This window comes from Apostichopus japonicus, chromosome 3, assembly GCF_037975245.1.
Source record: "Apostichopus japonicus isolate 1M-3 chromosome 3, ASM3797524v1, whole genome shotgun sequence".
NCBI lineage: Eukaryota > Metazoa > Echinodermata > Holothuroidea > Aspidochirotida > Stichopodidae > Apostichopus > Apostichopus japonicus.
Window position 1 is genome coordinate 27,636,746 of NC_092563.1, and position 21,254 is coordinate 27,657,999.

The 21,254-nt window shown below is 37.2% G+C and overlaps 1 protein-coding gene across 1 annotated transcript in view; it reads left to right on the plus strand.

The window, feature by feature from the left end:
* Window positions 1-21,254, plus strand: part of LOC139965695 (T-cell activation inhibitor, mitochondrial-like) — a 33,101-nt gene that overhangs the window by 3,114 nt on the left and 8,733 nt on the right. Inside the window, exons 3-9 of the mRNA XM_071968317.1 lie at window positions 6,958-7,087; window positions 7,702-7,855; window positions 9,143-9,374; window positions 11,561-11,781; window positions 13,034-13,125; window positions 17,207-17,466; window positions 20,754-20,885. Of these exons, the coding sequence (XP_071824418.1) occupies window positions 6,958-7,087; window positions 7,702-7,855; window positions 9,143-9,374; window positions 11,561-11,781; window positions 13,034-13,125; window positions 17,207-17,466; window positions 20,754-20,885 (1,221 nt within the window). The remainder of the gene's footprint in view (window positions 1-6,957; window positions 7,088-7,701; window positions 7,856-9,142; window positions 9,375-11,560; window positions 11,782-13,033; window positions 13,126-17,206; window positions 17,467-20,753; window positions 20,886-21,254) is intronic.

A 21,254-nucleotide genomic window follows, 5' to 3' on the forward strand; every position in this document is an offset into this window, starting at 1 on the left:
AATAAGCGAGAAACAATCGGCAGGGTTAGAACTACCTTGAAAGTTTTCAGAAATGTTAGCCAATTTGGGACCAGAACTGATGACTACAGTAATGTGCCATGAATGTTTTACCCGGCTGACAGGTTAATACTTTCATTATTGTGGCAACCATACCTACTGCTATATTCTACGCCATTCTGCGGTTGCTATGCCTCCCAACCAGACACTGTATTACTGTATATTGCAATAATGGAGCCCCATGAAATGGACTGGAATATGAATGTACCTCAATCACAGCCTCCTCTGACTTCCCATGTTTTTCTGTTTTTGATTATAAATTCCTATTCTGGTTTGTTGCAATGCATGTCGTCCCAGCATATTAAGGTTCAGAGTTTTCCATACATTATCTAGATCAATTATGCTACTTCAAGAGGAATTTATACTGAAATTTTGAGCACAGAAAAAAACACCAGCTGTTAAAATAATCTGCCTCAGACGAAGTATTGATCGTAGTTGCTCGACAAATACTTTTAAATTTCTCTTGGGATTAACCTCTTCGCTCTGCTAGATTTGAATTTCAGTGTAGTGTTAATGCTTTGAGATGCAACTTTGCAGTCCTGTTTCACATAATGTATACTTGTTCCGGGGGTTGGTTTTATTGCACCGAGTACTGCATAATGTAGAGTTAAAGCTGCCTTGGCAAAGGGTTTGTACAGTAATTTTTTGATGATCGTATTTAAAAACTATGGTAAGATTCAAACATATTGTAATTAGTATGTAAAAGTATCATTCTAGCTGTGGGGGGATCTGTAGGTATTTGGTCACAAACAGTTGACTGACATTCCTAAATGGAAAGTTAGTAACAAGTGTCTTCATTCAAAAAGAACATATTGTGTCCCACAAACAAAAAGGAACATTTGTATGTTTCATTGCCATCCATGAACCCTGAAATGTATACTATATTCCTTTTTTGTTCATTCCATGGTGTAAATTGGGTAAAATAGTGCAGTTTGTAGACATTAAGGCATCTTATCTTCCTTGTGCCCAGGGGCTGAGTTTGGTAGTACCATTAGATGCAAAACACTGCTTTAAGTATCCTTGTGTGTGTTTGTGGACATGTAGAAAGAACACATGTAATACAGAGGTTTCTTGTTTCCTTGCTTGTTTGCCAGCTAGGATGACCAAATATTCCTGAGTAAGCTGCAAGATAATCATGAGATGACTAGTCATCGTGTTTCTGTTTGTAACTTACACAAGTTTGTAACTTAGTTATACTTTGAAGCTGAGAGGTTACTGATAGGACTAAATATATTTTTCAGCTGGTATTGTAGAATATTACACTATTTTTATGGACCCTTTGTTTATGAAACCACAATGTGCCTTGCTAAATAAAGTATCTATATACTTAAATTGAATCAACGAGCGGTTCACTACTGTAGGTCAAATAGTCAAGAATCATGATTTGATGCCTCTTTAGCACTCTGCAGTTTGCTTTGAAAATTTCAGACAATATTACAGTATTAGTATCAAAATTCACTGTTACACAAGTGATTGGAGTTTGGCAAAGTAAAACCTTCCAGATATAACACCTGTTTGATATTATAACACACATTATTCAGATTATGTACATATATTACAAGATAGCGACATTGTATAATGTAGCACTGTAGTACACTTAGTTACCAGGTCAGTCCTTTGTTTTAAGAGTCAACGGCTAAGACAGTCTGCATCCCTGTTGTGCACAGAACCAAAACACAAAAACTAGGGTTCATACTGCACAGTCGGTCAACTATTCAACATTTCTATCGTTTGAAAAAAATTATGTGTTTTATAACAGTAAGAGCTATGCTATTACAGTATATAAAGTAAGATTAACAGTAAGAGCTACTGTATGCTATTATGCTAATTATAACAGTAAGAGCTATGCTATTATATAAATTAGAGAAGGAGGTACCATGCTAAGACCCATTAATTGCTTTGTACATCTTGCAGCCCTAGTGGTGCCTTACCATATACTGCCTCATCTAATGATGTCAGGCAAAGTGTAATTGAGACACCATTCCATGGCTGTCAAAGATTGGGCCTCTTTATGTGTATGGAATGTCCCAGTTACTTAAGTGACCTGCTGTAGCTTGTGGGAAATGTCTGCTTCGGTGCTGACCCCTTGCATGTGTTTTCAGGTTATGTGTAAATCATATCCTGTTGGAGACACTCCACCAAAACAGTACATGATTTATAGGTTGAGAGAAAATGACACTTGAAACTTACTAAAACTCACAAATTGTTACCAGCATGCTGGCTGGACAGTTCTTTTTATAAATTAACTAGTTTGTGTCTTCTCTAGATGGCTGTATGATGTACAGTAAGTTATCTTCACCATAAGTACTGTATGTATATTAACTCTGTGAAGACTTCCTTGTCACTGAAGTAGGAAATGATATGCAACACAGACTTGGGTGTACATTGATGCCATGATGACAGATATTATTTACAAGTCTTACAGGTAGTTTTCTTTGTACATAATATCACCAAACCTGTTTTTATAGTCTCCATCTTTCAGGGCTTGGATCAAGTAAGAGGTGGGTTGATCAATTTCTGTTGTGAGATTGTAAGTCCTGCTTCTGGCATAATATACCTTATCTCATCAGAATCTCTAATTTCCTTCTTTTATTCTGAATTAATAATGCATAGCAGAACTAACTGCACAGTAAGATTCATTTCAGTTCAATTGCCACACCCTGCTGTTGGTGGATACTTAACATTCATAAACTATTGCTATAACTGTCCTGTGTGTATGACTTCCTATATTGTAGATCTACCTTAGTATGTTAGATTTTAGCAGTAAAAACCTGTCAAAGTGGGGTTGGGGGGGGGGGGGGAGAGAAGAGTACCTACCGTTGTACAGCAAACTTTTTACACACTAAATTTCTACCACCACCCAGCAATGAGTACTGGCGAAGAATGCAATACTTTCTGAGTTTGTTACAGTAAGTCCTCTACCAGTTTCCCAACTATTTTGACTGGCTGTTATCAGCTGTGATGATGATATACCTCGTGATGAGGGTACTACCGAGAATAGCTTTGACCTTGCTTATATGATAAGTACACACATATACTGTGTATTACATCCAGTTAAGTGCATTTTGATCGATAAGCTGAGAATCCAAATGACGCCTATGTCAAGACGTATAGCTCAGAAACAAATACTGTAGTTCCTCTCATACACACCTAATTAAATCTGGAGAGTGTTTATCTCCATCTAGTTTATGATATTTGCCCTCAGAGAGAGCTATGTACAGTACTGTAGCATCAAAGAATGCACCGGGGTAGTTTAATGAATCATGTTGATTAAAAGTGTGCTCTCCTATGCACAGCTCATTTTTTCTTAAACTTTCAAGCAGTTTTCAAGCAATTTTAGAATCAGGGAAGGAGGAAGGATGTATTTGGATTCAGAAATGCATGCTATAAAATCATGTGCAGTAAGGCAAGGGTTATGTTTGTGTGAAATTTCTATATCAATATATCGCATGATAAGGAAAACTGTATGCAAAGAGTTTACTAGACCTTATACAGCTCAATATATAATTTACATTTAAATCAAGTTGAAGGGTTAATTCATTGGTGGATAAATCTTGAACAAACAAGGAGGAGGTTACTTTTCTCAGAATACATGTCTCTACTTTACTACTGCACTTTCATATCTACCTAGTTCACAATTGTCAAACTTTTGAAGTGAAAAAGATTTATACCAAACTTATGTTAACTTCAAACAAGGCCAATGCTCGTACTGTACCTTAGAATCATAATACTGTAACTGATCATTGAAATTAGTCAAAGGAAAAGCTACTCTAGCTGTCAGACAAACAAATTTTACACGTATACATGATTTAAGGGCATTTTCTTAATTGGACATACTGTACTTGACCATATCAATTGCTCGCTTCCATCATATAAAAATATCAACAAGAGCATTTTCTTTACTTCTAAGGATCAGTAACTACTTTTGTTGCATTGGTACACAAGTTTTTGGTTTCACTTTCACCTCCCCACTCTTATAATATATCATAAAGGCAGTGCCAAATTAAAAACAGATATGGAGACTGTAGTCTATGGAAACCAGAATTAATCATGAACTCTTGTTACTCTGTGAATAATACTTATTACTCTCAAGGCAGGATGATTTTGAAACTGCCAAGAGCAAAGCCTGTGCTGTTAATTATTGCAGCACTCTGTGTAGGAAATGAGAACCACCAGTCATATCCTCCATGGGTTTTTCATAATCAAAGTCACTGTTACATTTCAAGCAAAATTGCAATCAACTGAGCAATGCACACAACTTTACAGATCTGACCTCAATAGGGGGCTTGGTTGGAATTTTAATTTCTTATCTCTGGCAGATCTCAACAGTCCTAAAGTTATCAAATTATTGGTCACAGAATATATGTAGTAGTATTGCAACACTGTGCTGATTGATCTGTCATACATACAGTACTGTACATTGCTATGTACTGAGTAACAGTGCACTCTCAGTGTACATACTGTACTACAGCATTATATCGTTGGTTAGTTGATGTACTGTACATTGCTATGTACTGATTAACAGTGCACTCTCACTGTCCATACTGTACTACAGCGTTATATTGTTGGTTAGTTGATGTAGATATACTGTACATTGCTATGTACTGAGTAGCAGTGCACTCTCACTGTCCATACTGTACTACAGCAATGTATCGTTGGTTAGTATTGATATACTGTACATTGCTATGTACTGATTAACAGTGCACTCTCACTGTACATACTGTACTACAGCGTTATATCGTTGGTTAGTTGATGTAGATATACTGTACATTGCTATGTACTGAGTAGCAGTGCACTCTCACTGTCCATAATGTACTTACAGCAATATAGCGTTGGTAAGTTGCTGTAGATATACTTTACTTTGCTATGTTAACCTCCCTAATTGGCTCTCTGACTCCGACCTCGTGTATGTTTATGGCTATCTACAGTATATATACAACAGGGTTGTCCAACCTACGGCCTGCGGGCCATAGTCCGGCCCGCCGCAGGGTTGCGTCCGGCCCGCCAGAGATGCTTGAACGGTGCGAAATTTTAGTGAGCAGATATATTGATAACAACTTGAAGCTATATAATCAATCATTCAAACCTTCTGGGTCCAAAAAATGCATACAGGTCAGTTAATTTGTGTGGCACTCTCAGCGGAGTGGGGGGGGGGGGGGGAGAGGGGCGGTTGTACTTTATTCATCTGTTTTATCAGGAAGGTAAATAAATCAGTGCGCTCCGCGCGCAGTGCTCACATTTTATTGCCTTGGGCTTCAGTCAAAAAATCAAGCTTAGGGTTCATGCGGCCGCCTCCTTCATCATAATCATTCCATGTGGCCCTCCTCTGCAAAAGGTTGGACAACCCTGGTATACAATGTAATTACTGTATATAAGACTTCATTTACCAGCAATTTTCTGCTTGAACATAGACAACTTTTCCAAGATAAAAAAGAAGTGTCTATTCTACAATTTAAACAATCTTATTATCCTCCAGAGGACCTCTCACGAGGTCGACCAGGGGTTAAACTCCTTTTGATTTGATTTAAGTAACAGTGCACTGTCACTGTACATACTGTGCTACAGCAATATATTGTTCGTTAGTTTCTGACAAAGCCAGTTATGCATGGATGGAGATGATCTATGCTGAATATGGATTCCAATTTTTTTCTGCGGGTGTACAAACCACCATCAATGCCAAAGATGATAATCAGTGAAAAGATATTTTAACTTTTACTGGGTGTTGGGTCATCTGTATATATGTTAGAAAATGTACACTTGCTTCCTTCTTGGTTGGTATGATAATTTACCTTTTTTCAGGCAAAAATTTCAGCAGATCTTGGTTGAGGGTAGGGATGGGTGGTTTTTGGGTCAAAGGGTGGGTTATTAGCCCGGCCATTATGGGTGGGGAAAGGTAGGAAAGTCGTGGCAGGGGAAGGTCCAGAACTCCAGAACAGGGGCAGGTTTTTTTTGTTCTCTTCGTATTTGTTTGGTTCTTGTTTAGAACATATTTTTGTATGTTTTCATTGTTAAGTATAGGGAGTGCTCTACTTGTTAAGCCATAAAGGTTTTTCAAGAGCACTTCCTTTCACAACTCTTTGTATTTTTGTTACTTTATATGTGCTTATTATTATCACCTGAATGTTGTGATAAAACAAATGAATGAAATGAAAATAAATGAAATAATGAGCAAATAGGGTGTAATTTGTCTATGGTAATATACTGTTGCTTACAAGAGCAATTCTATATTGCAGAGTGACATCTCAATTTACCTCTAAGTGGAACAATTACAATTTCATTACCAGTGGTGTCTGGCTGTAAAAAATTTGATTTTAATTAAAGTTTGTCATTTTGGAAAAAATGGAGCAATACCTCCATATATATTTCACTGTTTCACCGTGTCAGGAAAATGAAAACAAAACAGTAGAATGCCACAGCAAGCTGCTTTAGAATTCAGCACATATCAATACGTGGCAGAAGGAGAGGGTGCTTGAGGGAGTGATTTTCCTCTGTCTGACAGACTGTCATGTATCATTTTGTATAATATTAGTATCATGATTTCCATATACACTTATCATACATACAGTAGTGTAGTGTTTGAGGAAAAGATAAATTTTACATCTTGTTTGTGTTTGTCGTCTTCACTCTCGTCCAGCTATTTGTCATTTTGCCTGAGCCCTGTCTTCGTTCCAGCCAATGATTCATGATGACTATGTTTAATTGAATACAGTTAGCAACTATTACTTACAAATATAGTTTGAAGTCAGTAAATTTTACTTCGCTCCTCGCTTACCTGTCTCCCCACATCCTTGGCAACCTCGTTCTACCTAGAATGAACTTTTAACTTTTAACACTGTACTCTAGTACATATTGTTTTACAATTCAGTTAAATGTGTGCCTATTTCTTTTATTACCTGGCAGCTTCAATTTTAAAGTCATCCCATCAGTGACAACTGTCAGGCAGTTAACGCAAGCCCAGACCTCGGAAGCCCTTCGTCCGTTCTTGTTTGCAGTTCATCCAGACTTCTTTGGAAAGTACCCAAAGGAAAGGGTAGGTACAGGTGTAGTGAAGGATGAAAGTGACATGTTTTTAGGTGCACATTCAATACTGTTCCTCTGTGTAATACAAAGAATGCATTATACAGTAGCTTGGTGTGTAATAACAGTTGTTGTTCACGACAAGACATTATCTTTTGTGAGACAGTCTTTTATTTAAGTTTCTTACCTGTCTCATGAAAACAATTCCACCCCCCCCCCTGCCGTACTTCAATGTCTGGAGTGATCTGGTAACCTTTTACACTGACCTGCCCCTTTTGACAAAGGGTACAGTTGTTGTGAGGAGGCAGGTAAGTGTGGAGCTCATAAATATCCAAACCAGGTAAGTTTTGGAAATTGAGACATACGCATATGGAATGTTGTGCTTGCAACTCTGTACACTGCAGCAGGTTGGTGTCTGCTGATTAACAATTTTTACAGCACCCTGTGGAATTTGTGTCCTTCTCCGTCAACAAAAATCCGATCTGTTAAGTGTCATCAATTGCCATGTACATGGAGTACTTTACGACATTATCATTTTGTATGTTCAAAAGATTCTTGTCACAAGTAGAGTTTTAATGTTGGTGGACGTAAGGAAATAACTGACATCCCTTCTTTGTTTCTGTACAGGCAATCAATGAACACTCACTGAAACAACTCTTTGCATATATAGATGGCTTAAAGCAGCGAGGCAATGTCTCACCGACTCACTTGACCTTTTACCTTCGAAACCAACAACATAAGGAACCAGAAAAGCCCCCAGCAGAACAACCCAAACCCACAGGTATAGACTGTTTGTTGTATAGTGTTATTATTCCTTAGGACAGTAATGTTAAACTTGAAATATCTGCAAGAGTTCTGTTGAGTATATATCCCAGCAAATTAAGTTTTGTTTGTTGAGCCTGGCATGTCTGGTGTGTTTAGCTGTCCCTCAAAACATCAAAAGATTTTATTATCTTAGAAGCATTGTGATAGTGTTGTCTTATTTGTTGATATTATTATTTCATCTGTTGGATTTATTGACAATAATCATATAGTCTATCATTATCTCCTCTGTTTTACATAGCATGTAATTTTTAATTGTTCTTCAATCACAAAAGCAAGAAAAGTCAAAGTTCTACTCAAGAACATTGCTTGATAACAGAGTGAACTATGGTATAGTGTAAGGTAAAGTATGACAATTAAAGGATCATTGTACCTGAATAAATAACCAAAAGGGCAAACTAATAATATGACGAGGATAAATAGGAAAACATGAACTTGTAGAGAGTTCGAGTCCAAGTCTTGTGTACTTAGTTTTAAAATTTGTAATATCTTTACCACTGTCTTCCAGTTTCAGTTATAATTTTTGTTAAAAGTAAAGAAACAGAGGAACCAGTCATGTGTGTTAATTTGTCTTGTCATTTTGGGGTATTCTGTTCCTTCTAGATTTCTGTGCATTTTAAGTGACAAAAAGGGTAAATTGAGTATAATTTGGTGTATACTCTACTGTAGCCTATTTCCACCTAAACCTACCAGTATACAGGTATCTGCACCTAAAGGAATCAGTCGGTATGTGATTGGTTTGTTATATAACACAGTAAAAATCATCTTTTACCAATAAGGAGGAAAAACATATGATCGACTTACCCAAAAGTTGATGCAGCCATGTAAAGACAACTCAGTGAGGTATTATTTGCCAAAACAAATGTCTCTACCTGAGTTACAAACATTGAGTTCGGTTTGGTAACTGTTGCTATCTGTGAAAGAGTCGGTTTTGCCATTTGAAGCAAAAGTAAATAGTGTTTGTGGTCTGTGTTGATTATTTTTGAGTTTACCTCATTTTATCCATTTAAATTTAGTTTCAGTTGTCGTACCCTTCGGTACCATTGACATTAATTTCACAGTGTGTTTCTCAGCAGAATCGGTTCCTTCTTTATCGCATAGACTATTTTAAGCACTTAGCTAAGATGTTTCTCTGTGTCAGTACTCTCATTCCTGGGTCCTTTTTGCCTGCAGGTTACATTTCTCAGTTTGTAAGCATTTCCAAGAAACAATTCACTAAATAAACAACCTTTCATTCATTCTTTAGAACCAACGCCCCCGAGAGCCGTCAATATCTCTCTTCTCGGCAATGACATCTTCAGCACTGTCAGCCATGTTTTGAAGTCATGTGACATATCGACCAATCACGTGAAGCAAAGCTCGTCTCCGCATCATGATTTTTATCGACCCATCGAATGGCACCACACATATTACACATACACCGCCAAGAGAAATCCATTTGAAGGTTACCCTCCATCAAAACCAGATGTCACTTTGAGGTAATTCAGAACTCTGAAAATTACCCAGACTTTTTTCGTTTGAAGAAAATTACAGTTTGGTTTTGTGGAGAATAATGGTAGGCACTGGTGCAGAGGTTTTTATGTGGACTTATTTTGATTGATAAACTTCCCTTTTTCGTAGGTTGTAAGAAATGACGAGCACATGTTACTGTGTTGTTATTTGAGTTATATCCCTCGATTGTGAAGAAATGCACGAAGGGAGGTTTGTTAATTAATAGTGGAATTCTCGTGGTAAACCACTATCCTATTTGAAATAAAATAAGTGAAACCGGGTTTCCTTACAAGTTTTTGGAAGGCTAAACCAATGGGTCACAAACGTATGTCAAATTTGAGCAAAATCTGGATAAAAGATGAAGTTACACATCATAAGTAATTTTCAGTCCATATTCATCAATAAAAGAATGCAAAGGTATATTCAATTTTAAATTTACAAAAAAAATCATTAATTTTTGACCTAATAAGAAAGGCAGAAGTTACTTGGTGTAAACACTAGAAAGGACACACTAGTTGGCACCTTTGGGAAGTGTCCAAACAGAGTTGTGGTCATATATATAGCTCCTTTGGTGACATAAAAAATCATTGGTATAGGAGTTGGAATGTAAGTCTTGGTCATATATTTATTGAAATGACTTGTGTATTTAATTTTTAACATGAAATTGAGACCTTACCGACTCACTCTCAAAGATGATCATTTTTTTTTTTATCATGAAAAAAGAATCACGTATTAATGTTGTGAAGTTTCGGACATGGAAAGTTTCTGAGTTCTAGGTAGTGGAAGGAACAATAGAAATATGTCAAAATAATACTTTATTATCAACAATTTACATTGTTTATGCAAGAGCTTGACCATCATCTGACTTTATGCAAACCATCTACAAAGGTACTTCATTTGAGGTTCTCTGTCAAAGTTAACTAGTCTCTTACCCTTAATCTTGACTTTGTGGTAAGTTCTAGGACACCATTTGCTTTTCATTTTCTTTTCTTTATTATTCTCAATTTGAGAGTTTGTCTCTTAAAGTTTACAGCATGTAGCATTTGAGGTTGGAATACGTGCTGGAAGCAGTTATCACTTTCTAAAAGCTTCGTCCATTTCATATCTGAACTCTGTTATCAGGCTATTAATTGCTATTGAACAAGTTTACAGGTGGCCTCTCAGCAGTTAAATCTTTGAAGTAGTAAAAATTGTATTCCTTTATTACAAAGAATCCTGTCAACTAGATTGAATATCTTCTACTTTTAATATAAGTTACTAAGAACTCATGATGATGTTCCTTCAGAATGAGTGATTCCACACAGGAAAAGGTTTTAATTCTCTGTAACCAAATGTCATCATTGCCTACAAGTGACATATTGCAATTTTTTAATCAATTCTGCATTGTACGTCATTTCCACAAATTAGAAGCTTGCAGAGGGTAGAAAAACATGGGGAAGATTCATCACGTCATGGGTTTTGTTTTTGTTTTTTATAGAAATAGCTTCCAAAAAGCTTCGTAAAAGTATTTTCATCAAGAGAGGGATATTACTTCTTAAGTTTAACGTGAAACATTAATGTCAACATTAGATGCATGTCAATCCATCTACATCCTGGATTTGATGGTCTCCTTAAATCACTGTCAAGTTTGACGAATTGCTTATTTGGGGGGAGGTTGATGGGTACGAAGCAAACCACAGAGCTAAATATGAGAGACCTATTGATAATGCTCAGGAGGTGTATTTCATTTTCATATTCCCTAAACATTAATCACCAGGGGTTTTGTTTACATCACAAAAGATGCCCTCCAGAATGAAATTGCATGTTTTCAAATTTACATAAAAGTTTTGGGGGGAAAGGTGGTAAGACAGAATTAATAAATCTCAAGTGAATGAAAATTATGTTGGTATGTCTGTTACAGTGCTATTAAAGATTTCATGGTAGATTCACCCTTACATAGGTACAGTTAATACTGGCAGTTTACTGGAGAGTTAACATGTTTGAAGTTAATAACTCAGTGTTGATGCTGTAATCGGAATCTAAACACTACCTGTGTATTTTCTTGCAGATTGCAACAGTAAATCCACTTCTTTGGTTTCTTCCCAGTATATTACAAGTTGCTTCACATCTGATGGAGTGACTTGTACAAGAGGTCTTTTCCTTAACTTGTTACTTTTTTTTCCGTTCGCTTCAGATATTTCTTGAGAAGGAACATCCCAAAAGCGAGGAAGCATCTCCATCTCAGCAGTCAATGCAGAGATGAAGCTCAGAGTCACGAGAAACGGCTCATCACAAACCTTCAACTTTGCAACATCAGCTGGCAGTCCAGTTGGAACGTCAGTGCTTACAGGACATGCTTGAAGGCATTGGACAGACTCTGCCAATCTAACAAATCAGTCGCTGAAAACCTTAAAGGTAAGACTGAAAGTCAGAGCGTGCAGGACATGCTTGAAGGCATTGGACAGACTCTGCCAATTTAACAAAACAGTCACTGAGAACCTTAAAGGTAAGACTGAAAGTCAGAGCATGCAGGACATGCTTGAAGGCATTGGACAGACTCTGCCAATCTAACAAAACAGTCGCTGAGAACCTTAAAGGTAAGACAAAAAGTCAGTGAATACAGGACATGCTTGAAGGCATTGGACAGACTCTGCCAATTTAACAAAACAGTCGCTGAGAACCGTAAAGGCAAGACTGAAAGTCAGTGCATACAGGACATGCTTGAAGGCATTGGACAGACTCTGCCAATCTAACAAAACAGTCACTGAGAACCTTAAAGGTAAGACTAAAAGTCAGTGCATACAGGACATGCTTGAAGGCATTGGACAGACTCTGCCAATCTAACAAAACAGTCACTGAGAACCTTAAAGGTAAGACTGAAAGTCAGAGCATGCAGGACATGCTTGAAGGCATTGGAAAGACTCTGCCAATCTAACAAATCAGTCGCTGAGAACCTTAAAGGCAAGACTGAAAGTCAGTGAATACAGGACATGCTTGAAGGCATTGGACAGACTCTGCCAATCTAACAAAACAGTCACTGAGAACCTTAAAGGTAAGACTGAAAGTCAGAGCGTGCAGGACATGCTTGGAAGCATTGGACAGACTCTGCCAATCTAACAAATCAGTCGCTGAGAACCGTAAAGGTAAGACTAAAAGTCAGTGCGTACAGGACATGCTTGAAGGCATTGGACAGACTCTGCCAATCTAACAAAACTGTTGCTGAGAACCTTAAAGGTAAGACTGAAAGTCAGTGCATACAGGACATGCTTGAAGGCATTGGACAGACTCTGCCAATCTAACAAAACAGTCGCTGAGAACCTTAATGTTCCATCAGGGACAGTGATGAGAGGAGGCAAGTGCTGGGGGGGGGAGAGAAATGGCCAGGGGGTTTAATTAAAATTATTTATATCGTGAGGTCATAGCTTAAAGCATTTTACCAAGATACCCTTCGCATAATTTACAGATAATTTACATATAATTATATTAGCTCCTCCTCCATTGGGGATGTTACCTCACATATCAGATGTGGTGCAAGAAATAAAACATGCAACATTCTGAGAACCGCATAGTTGCAGACGAGACTCCGCCCGAAAGAGCATCACTTGCAGTTTTAAGATGTTTGATGATTTCATAGCTGATGCAGTGCCTTATTCCTTCTTATAATCAGGACGCCATGTTGTTTTTGGCAACCGTTCCATGCTGGGGTGTGACGGAAGCATCCGTTTAAGTAGCGAAGATGTTCCTCAGCAGTGGCAAATGGTATGTGATATTTGATTCATTTGTTCAGTGCACCCTATGATATGTATATTACCAGCTGTTGATTCTATCTCCTCCTTTGTAGATGTAGTCCCACCTCTTAGACCCTTGTACACTTGCTTGATGTGTTTGTGTGTAATGAAACAGGCAATCTTGATCCAGGGTTTTACATCATTCCTTTATTTAATGGTGATGATCTTGTAATCGTGTCGGCTATGAATTCTACAGAGCAGAATATTCAAAACAGCTGGTTGTGTATCGTTACTATAACAACCTGTTCACTTGATAAGTGAATCCTGGTTCTTCGACTCTAAAATCATGCTTCACATAAGTATTATCTTTGTGCTCACTAATGGTGCAGTCAGCTGATTATCCGTTATCTGGAAGCCATATACACTGACCAGAATCTTATCTGCAAATAAAGTTAGATCTATCCAACCATATCCTAGCAGGTAAAATAACCTGTGTCTCTTTCCTGATATGAAGCCTCTATAGGGACACTCACACAATAAACCAACATGTCTTTGTTTTATTGCTAGAAATGTCAGGCATTGTTTGCTGCAGGATTTACAACCAGCTGCTTTAAATATTGTTATTTTTTTTTTTTTTTTTGGCTTAAAACTATTATCATGTTCAGATTTTAACATATGAGTGAAATTTATGAAAAGTTAACTGTCATGGGGTGGCGGGTGGGCGGGGACACACTCATTTAGTTATGTGAGCAAAGTAACCATTTTATCTTGGCTGGAAATATTTGCTGATGTGAACTATCCTGGAGAAGCATGTTACTAATAGTCTTCTTGCTCACTTTTCACTTTTGATTTGAGAATGTCACCACCTCCAAACCTAATTGTGTGCTCAGAACATCGTCATTTCTTATTGAAATTACTCTTGATATCAGTCTAAAGAAACTCTGATGTGTTGTTGTCAAGTAAGAAAGCAGCATGCGGAGCATTATCGAAATATGAAACGTTCTTTGAAGTGTTCAAAACTAGGGATAGTAACCATCCACATTGGCAAATAGTTTTTTTTTTTTCAAAGCTTCAGTCTGAATTTATGACAGCTGTACAGCTTTAATCTGGTTAGTACCACGGATGAATATTAGAAGGAAAGATAATAATGTACCTCGAAAAACCAAAATCGCTCAAGGAAAGGTGAACAGTTTGGCATCACATTGAAGGGTGTTGAAACAATGCCCCCCAAAAAATTACTTGAAATTTGTGGGACACAAAATATTTACTATGGTATATTCAAATGGCTGTAACCCATCATTGACTTATTTTGGGACCCCTATCTGAATGTACGTCTCAGTGAGCATAAATCAAAGTTCCTATCCAGTGTAATTAGTGGATGAGTTTTAGAAAGAATCGGCTAGAGTATTTCCATCATTACTATCATTACATCACCGAATGGTGAATATGAAATCTACTACTCGCTTGTGAAAATTTTTGACCTGAGACGTAATTGATTCTGATCTTGTGCTGCGATCAGCTTGCCGTCATCAATTCTCTCTGAGGCGGCGATTGGGAGTTGTTTCAATAAGAAAGACATTTTTGTAATTTGGAGAATATACAATTGGGCTGGTTGTTTTGCATAAAGTTTACAAGATAATCTGAATTAAAATAAGACATTAACATTGGTTAGTTTTACTGTAGCAGGGTTGAAGAAATAAATCATTATAAAGAAGAACATGTATAATTTTGCTTGAAATCAGACCAGTTTTCATGACAAGCACCAACTTTTCCCTATCTTCTCATGTTTTTGCTTTCACGATTTGTATAACCCATTGTTGGTTACGTTTTTTTTTATTTTGTTTTCTTAATGTCAAGGCGTAGAATTCAGGCACATCTTTGGTAAATTTAACAAATGTTACATTATGATAATAATCATTTTAGGAATATGTATTTGCCGACATTTGTTAGACATAATTTCATGAAAGATAAAATATTACACTAAGATGAAAAGAAAGCATTTTAGAACAGACTACCCATATATTTGTCAAAAAAAGGAGGTTTTTTGTGCACCTGAGCTATATTCTTTCAGTGCTCGGGAGTATGGACTAAGCCTCGAGGGGCTGGAGGAGTATTCACATCTCGAGGGCACTTACGGCCATCAGCCTGCGAAACGTCAGTCGGATGATCGGTTGAGCAAGACTCATTCATCGCCAGCAGCTCTTATCAAGAACATCATCTCTGTCGGAGACAGGTGGCCTCACCTAATCTTAAACATTTTAACCAACAACGTGTGCTTAGAGGAGAATACACATCCATCAAACTTCATGAGTAGTCTTGCCTAAGTACTTCTATCAATTGCCTTAGAATCATTCTCTTTCTGTCTATATCGATAATAATAATGATTTTTATTATGAATATTATTTTTATTATTATTATTATTAATATGGTAAAGGCAGCCTGCCGTCATCTCGTTGCATCATTAATGATAAAACAACAAACTCCTTTCTTGAACGTGCCACAAATTACGTTAGAGGTGATCCTCCCGTTAACATAAGAAAGGGAGATAGTTTTGATATCTTTTTTTGTCAGTAAATTTTTTAATATTGGCTTTTTGCATGTATGATGGTACATTGAATGCATCGGGTGTGCTTAGCAGGGTGGATGGATGGCTTTTCATTGTTCCCTGCTTCTCTTTCTTTGTATGACTTATAATCTCCTTAATATGCAAATCGACAATTTGTGAATAAATATGACTTATGAAAATGTACTGTGGAGTTGACCTTCTCGTGGAAAAAAAAAAATTAAAGTCGTTTTCAAAATTCTTTGGTGGTTTGAAGTGTTGTTCAACGCACATTTGTTAATGTTTCCTAAGATGGGTATTGGTGTGAGAGGGGGGGGGTCTTACATTCAGAAATAAGATGATGACATTACTTACAAGCAAAATATCAACCTTGGACAAGTCTCTTCATTTAGTTTGAAATGGTGTAACGTTTCACGTTTGAGGCTCATGTAGGTGGGGGGGGTGGGGGTGGGCTGGTGGGTAATGTATAACTAAGTGCGGCTACGTATCTGTCTGTGGGTGCCTTTTGATATTATCACTCTTGCTCTACCCTGCACCTCAAACAATGCAAAGCAATTTCAATTCCAGCGGGACAGACAGACAAAAAACAACATTTCAATTACATTTTCATGACTTTATGAAGATAGTATGACCTTTCTGAAATCTGAACCATTTCTTATCATAGTAGGGCTTTTCTTCTGTTTGCTGCCTAACTGTAAGTAAGGAGGACTTCCAAGCAGTGTAGTGCGTTTCATGGGTTGTAGCATTTTGGTGCACGTTGTTGCTTTTTCACTAACATGAACGAAACAACTCTGACACTGCTTACACTACACAGCTCTTTGCAATTTCTGTGCTTTTCATAACATGTCAACAAGAAATACATTTTCATAACCTGGGATAAAAACACAGCTTCAGCAAGATACTTGAAAAAATCAATGGTTATAATATTCAGACTGTTGGACTTGTTGACATGATATTGTGTAGTCTTCACTTTCCAACGGATTTAAAATTTGTCTAAAACTGTATTTGAGATAATGAACTTTTTGACAAGTCTTTGGGAGAATGTTTCATCACACTTTGATAGCCGTTTCAGAGAGAGGCAAAACTAACTTCATACCGAATACTCCCTCTATTGGCTCAGCAATCTTGGAATCTAGATCTTAGGCATCATTATAACATGAAGGACTTCCCTAACAAAGTTTTCCAAATATATCTTTAGCTACAGGGGGGGGGGGGGTAAGTTGGTGGGTAAGTTGGTAGGGTAAGTGAAGGGTTGTTGGAGGATGTGTTAATTTATTAGAAGGGCTTTCCTGACTATCAATACAAATGCTGATAGCTAGACAGTTTGTACTAGTTTGTAGTTTGTATGTTCTTTGGAAAAAACTGTGTTTTGGTAATAACCTTTAGACAGATACTAGTCAAAGCTAAGAGTAACTAATAAAATATGTCAAGTCGTCTTTACTTGCTTTCTCATGTTCTAATAATTTGAGTATCCTGTCCACTTTATCGTGCATGTTGTCTTCATTAATCATTTCCCATTAAACTAACCAGTGTTCCTTTTCACACACAGTTCCTCTCGACCCTTCCCCGGTGGTTGACGATGCTCGACGAGGTGGCTCTTCTGGAGGAGCATTTCTCAAAATTGCTGGGAGGTTGCCGGGTGGACAAGTCGGATCCCATACTCTCCAGAACTCCGGTGGAGGAACATTGCCAGTGTCTGCAAAAAGTCATCTCGTCCATCCAAAGATACTACCACACGAGACACGGCAAGCAACAAGCCATCAGAATCCCTCCGGGCAGGTTAAAGGAAGTCAGGGTAACACTTTACAAGTAAGTCAAATGTCAGACAAATTATGTGAGGATGATGTGCATGTAAGCTGCCGCAGACTATAATGTAGACCTCCATAGGAATACCAATTCTTGAAAGTCAATCTTTGTTCCTTGCAGAGTTGGAAAACCTTCCTTTTTTTTCTTCTTTTTTTTTGGGGGGGGGGAGGGGGCTAGTCCCAAGACCAACTTCCCACAAGTTTGGGGCTTAATAGAAAACCCAGCACTTGTGTGATATGTAAGAGTACTTTGAAAGGAAAAGAAAATTTGAAACACTGTAAATGATTTACTTTGGGGGGGGGGGATACTTCCAGTCTTTTTTCTCCATTTGTTTCATTTTCATTATTATTTTTCAATCAGAGTGGTTTCATGCGAACCTTGATCCAATGGTTTTGCTAGATTTTCCAAGCTGGTTTCTGTGAGGAGCCCAAAATAAATCTTTTAATTGAATTTTCTTGGGTCTACAATTGTACAAGAGTGGTTGCATAATAGTCAATTGAGTGTATTTGATCGTAACTTGAATATTTTAGTAGATTTAATAGCGGTTGTTATTAATTTCTGATTCAAAAGTAGCAAGCCATTATCAGGATTCATGACACAAAGCAAAACTTTACCAAAAGTATTTTGTAATATGTGTCACTTAAGTTCAAACATACTGTTGTGTCTTTTGTAGCCAAAACAATTAGTGATTGCTCAGGGTACCCTGGTTCCAAAATCACCACCCGGTTTAATAAAAATCGGCAAAAAAGAAATTGCCGTAGGAGACCATGTTCAAAACATAAGTCTTAAATTCGTAATGAAGCAAGTTAAGTTTGGTACTACAGTAAGTCCGACACTCAGTAATCGATTATAACAATAGTTGTCATGTATTTTGTCAGCACCAAGCGTTATCTTAACTTGTTAATCTGATGTCATGTCAAGTCAAAAATGATTTCGCACATGATTGAATAGTACGTAGATAGTCAGCCGTGCCATTATTGCTTTGTGTCACTTGTTATTGTTGGGTTATGTATAGTGTGCGAGGGGTACAGGTATATCTTAACAGCCTAATATAATGTTAGACTGTAGTACTAGTAGGCTACTACTTAGGCGGTCAGGACAGGGTTCCAATGTTATTACGGCGCAGCTTGTAAAAAGTCGGGTAACCGACGGGTAATGCATGTCGGGTACCCGGGAAGTGCGAAATTTGTACCCTGTGTAAACACTACAAACCATTGAAGGTATGTGAATACACTTCAAAGCATGAAGTTCATTGGTCAGTTGTTAACAGTCATAAAATATGCTGGAGAAAATGCAACAAAAGTTGTGGCTATGACTTGAAAAAGATTCGGGCAAAGAAATTTCCCAGTTTTGTTTATTTATTGACTTGTACTAATCATACAAATATGAAAATAAATGCTAACAGCCAAATTTTAATAGGAAATCTGCTAGGTTAATAGCGTAAAGCTATGAGCCAAAATGAATTAAGCCTCAAAATGTGACAAAGTGCTACAGTTAAGGAGAAGAACAGGGCGTATCATGAAAATATAACAGCAGTTATTGCCTAAGCGATGTTGTAAAGCGCCAACCTAATGAGTTCTATAAAATTCCAGTAGTCAATTTATGTCATGATACGTGACGAAACGGTACAAAACCGGTGAGAGGCAGTTAGCATCTTGTAAATTATTAAACAGAACCGTTATGATATAACTAACACTGTTAGGTAATGAATAGCATTAAATCCTCTAACTTCTCTATATGAATAACCACAGCAGCTTACACAGTTGGTTATATACAATGATAAGATTTATTAGTTACAGAAATTGTGTTAGGTTGTGAAGTAGTTCATAATATTCTGCCAATATAGAGAGCACAGTTTTCGTACTGTGATTTGGTCAATGCTTACGACTGGCAGGGGAGTGGGGGGGGGGGTTATTTGTTGGAAACATAAAGTTTCATATGTGTAAGGCATTGAAGACAGTACAAGCATTCAGAATACTTGAATATCTCCCCCCTCCCACACTCACCCCATCATATTGCCCCCTAGCTTTCATGCATTCTATGGGGTTGGGATCTGATTGGCTGTTGTTCAATCCACATGGAAGATCCTGGGTCATGGGATTAAAAATTGCTGTTCTAAGTAGTGCGTGGCAGTTATGAAATACATATTTTAGGAGTTTGTGAGAACCTTTGCATTTGTAATGTTTCCGTTTTGGCACAGACTGAACCTGGCTGCTTGTTACTTTCTTTTTCAGTAGTTTCAAATGATGTTTCCTTAATATGTCTCCCTTTCTATGTTGTTTGTATAAACAAACCATGAAATATTAGGTCAATGAATGTAAGGTAAGGTATTGAGCTTTTCAAAAGGAAGTTGGATCTAAAAATATCAAATAGTTTCTGTAGCATCCTACATCTTCGTGTTGTTAATGTAAAGCGAATATGTTATGGGTGTGAAGGAAATGAAAGTTCTCAATTAAGTGGGAAGTAAGGTCACATGACATTCATCACCAATTGTTATTTCTTGTCCTTGACTATCAACAAAAAACAAAAGAGTTACCTTTGAAACCGAAAGAACAGCACTCTGTGAAAGGAAATATAATCAAATGTTTACGTTGCCAGTGATTTGCTTTGACTTTCGTAATAACATTTAAGAAAACACCATACAACAGTGGCCTCTGTTAACATTATACTCCCACTTCTTGCAATGGTTAAATGGGATAGTGCAACAGTATTGAGGAGGTAGGTTAGTGTTGAGAATTTAAACCAATAAGACCAGTGCATTGTGGGTAACTTGTGGGGGTGGCATCTTACATTTGATGTTTTTAGCATGGTGGTAGAGTGTATGAAATCAACACTACTGTTTTATGTTTACTGTTGACGGGAAATAATTTCCGTTTTCTGTTTTCTGAAATGGACAATAAAGTTTCTATCTATCTACCTATCATTAGTTACAGATATCTTCTGATAGTAATTGTCACTAGTTTATAGTTCAGTGTGTCTAGATACAGTAGTAAGGTAACCCTATTCATTGGAATTCACTAAACTCAGATAAACTGTTCTAGTAATAGTAATGTCAACTTCAAAATATTGATTAATAAGTCCCATTTCATTGACAAATTTTCAAATTATTGTAACCTTCTGCGATCCACTTATCAACATTGGGTAGTAAGGGAATGGGGAGGGGCAGGGGAGGGGAGGGGTGTATATTATCTTTGATCTGTTACAATCCTGTATGTGATAAACCCCTTAATATATCAGTATATCACAAAGAAATGGACAAACCTTAATTTGCTTCTCTTCTCATTCCACAGCCATTCTCGAATACTGGACATCAGTGACTTTGGACTGATACAAATCGGAGTCCAAAGTAATCCCGAAGACATCGTTCACTTTCTGATGGACCGGGGGGTAACTGCTCGTGAAATGAGAAAACAGAAGGAATGGTGAGACACATGTTTGTCATGTCTAAGAAACGAATTGTTTTAAATATTTCTTGTAAACATGATCCCAAATTGGTCTCAGTCATGTTTCTGATAAGATTGTTCCTTTTTACATTTTTTACTTTTTACATTGTTCCTGTTTATCAAAGAAATGACATAATTTAAGCTATTTATATCATTTCATATCTGTTGTAGGTTGTCTTGGTATTTACGTTGTTGTTGTGTGGTAATGTATATCTTTCAGTCTGTGTGAACCATCTTGGGAGAAAAGGCAGAGATATTAAAAAGAAAGTAGGGCACAAGGTGTTTCAGTGAAAGCAAAAAATGTTTACGATTACAGAATAAATGTAATTCCATTCAAAGAAATGAAAA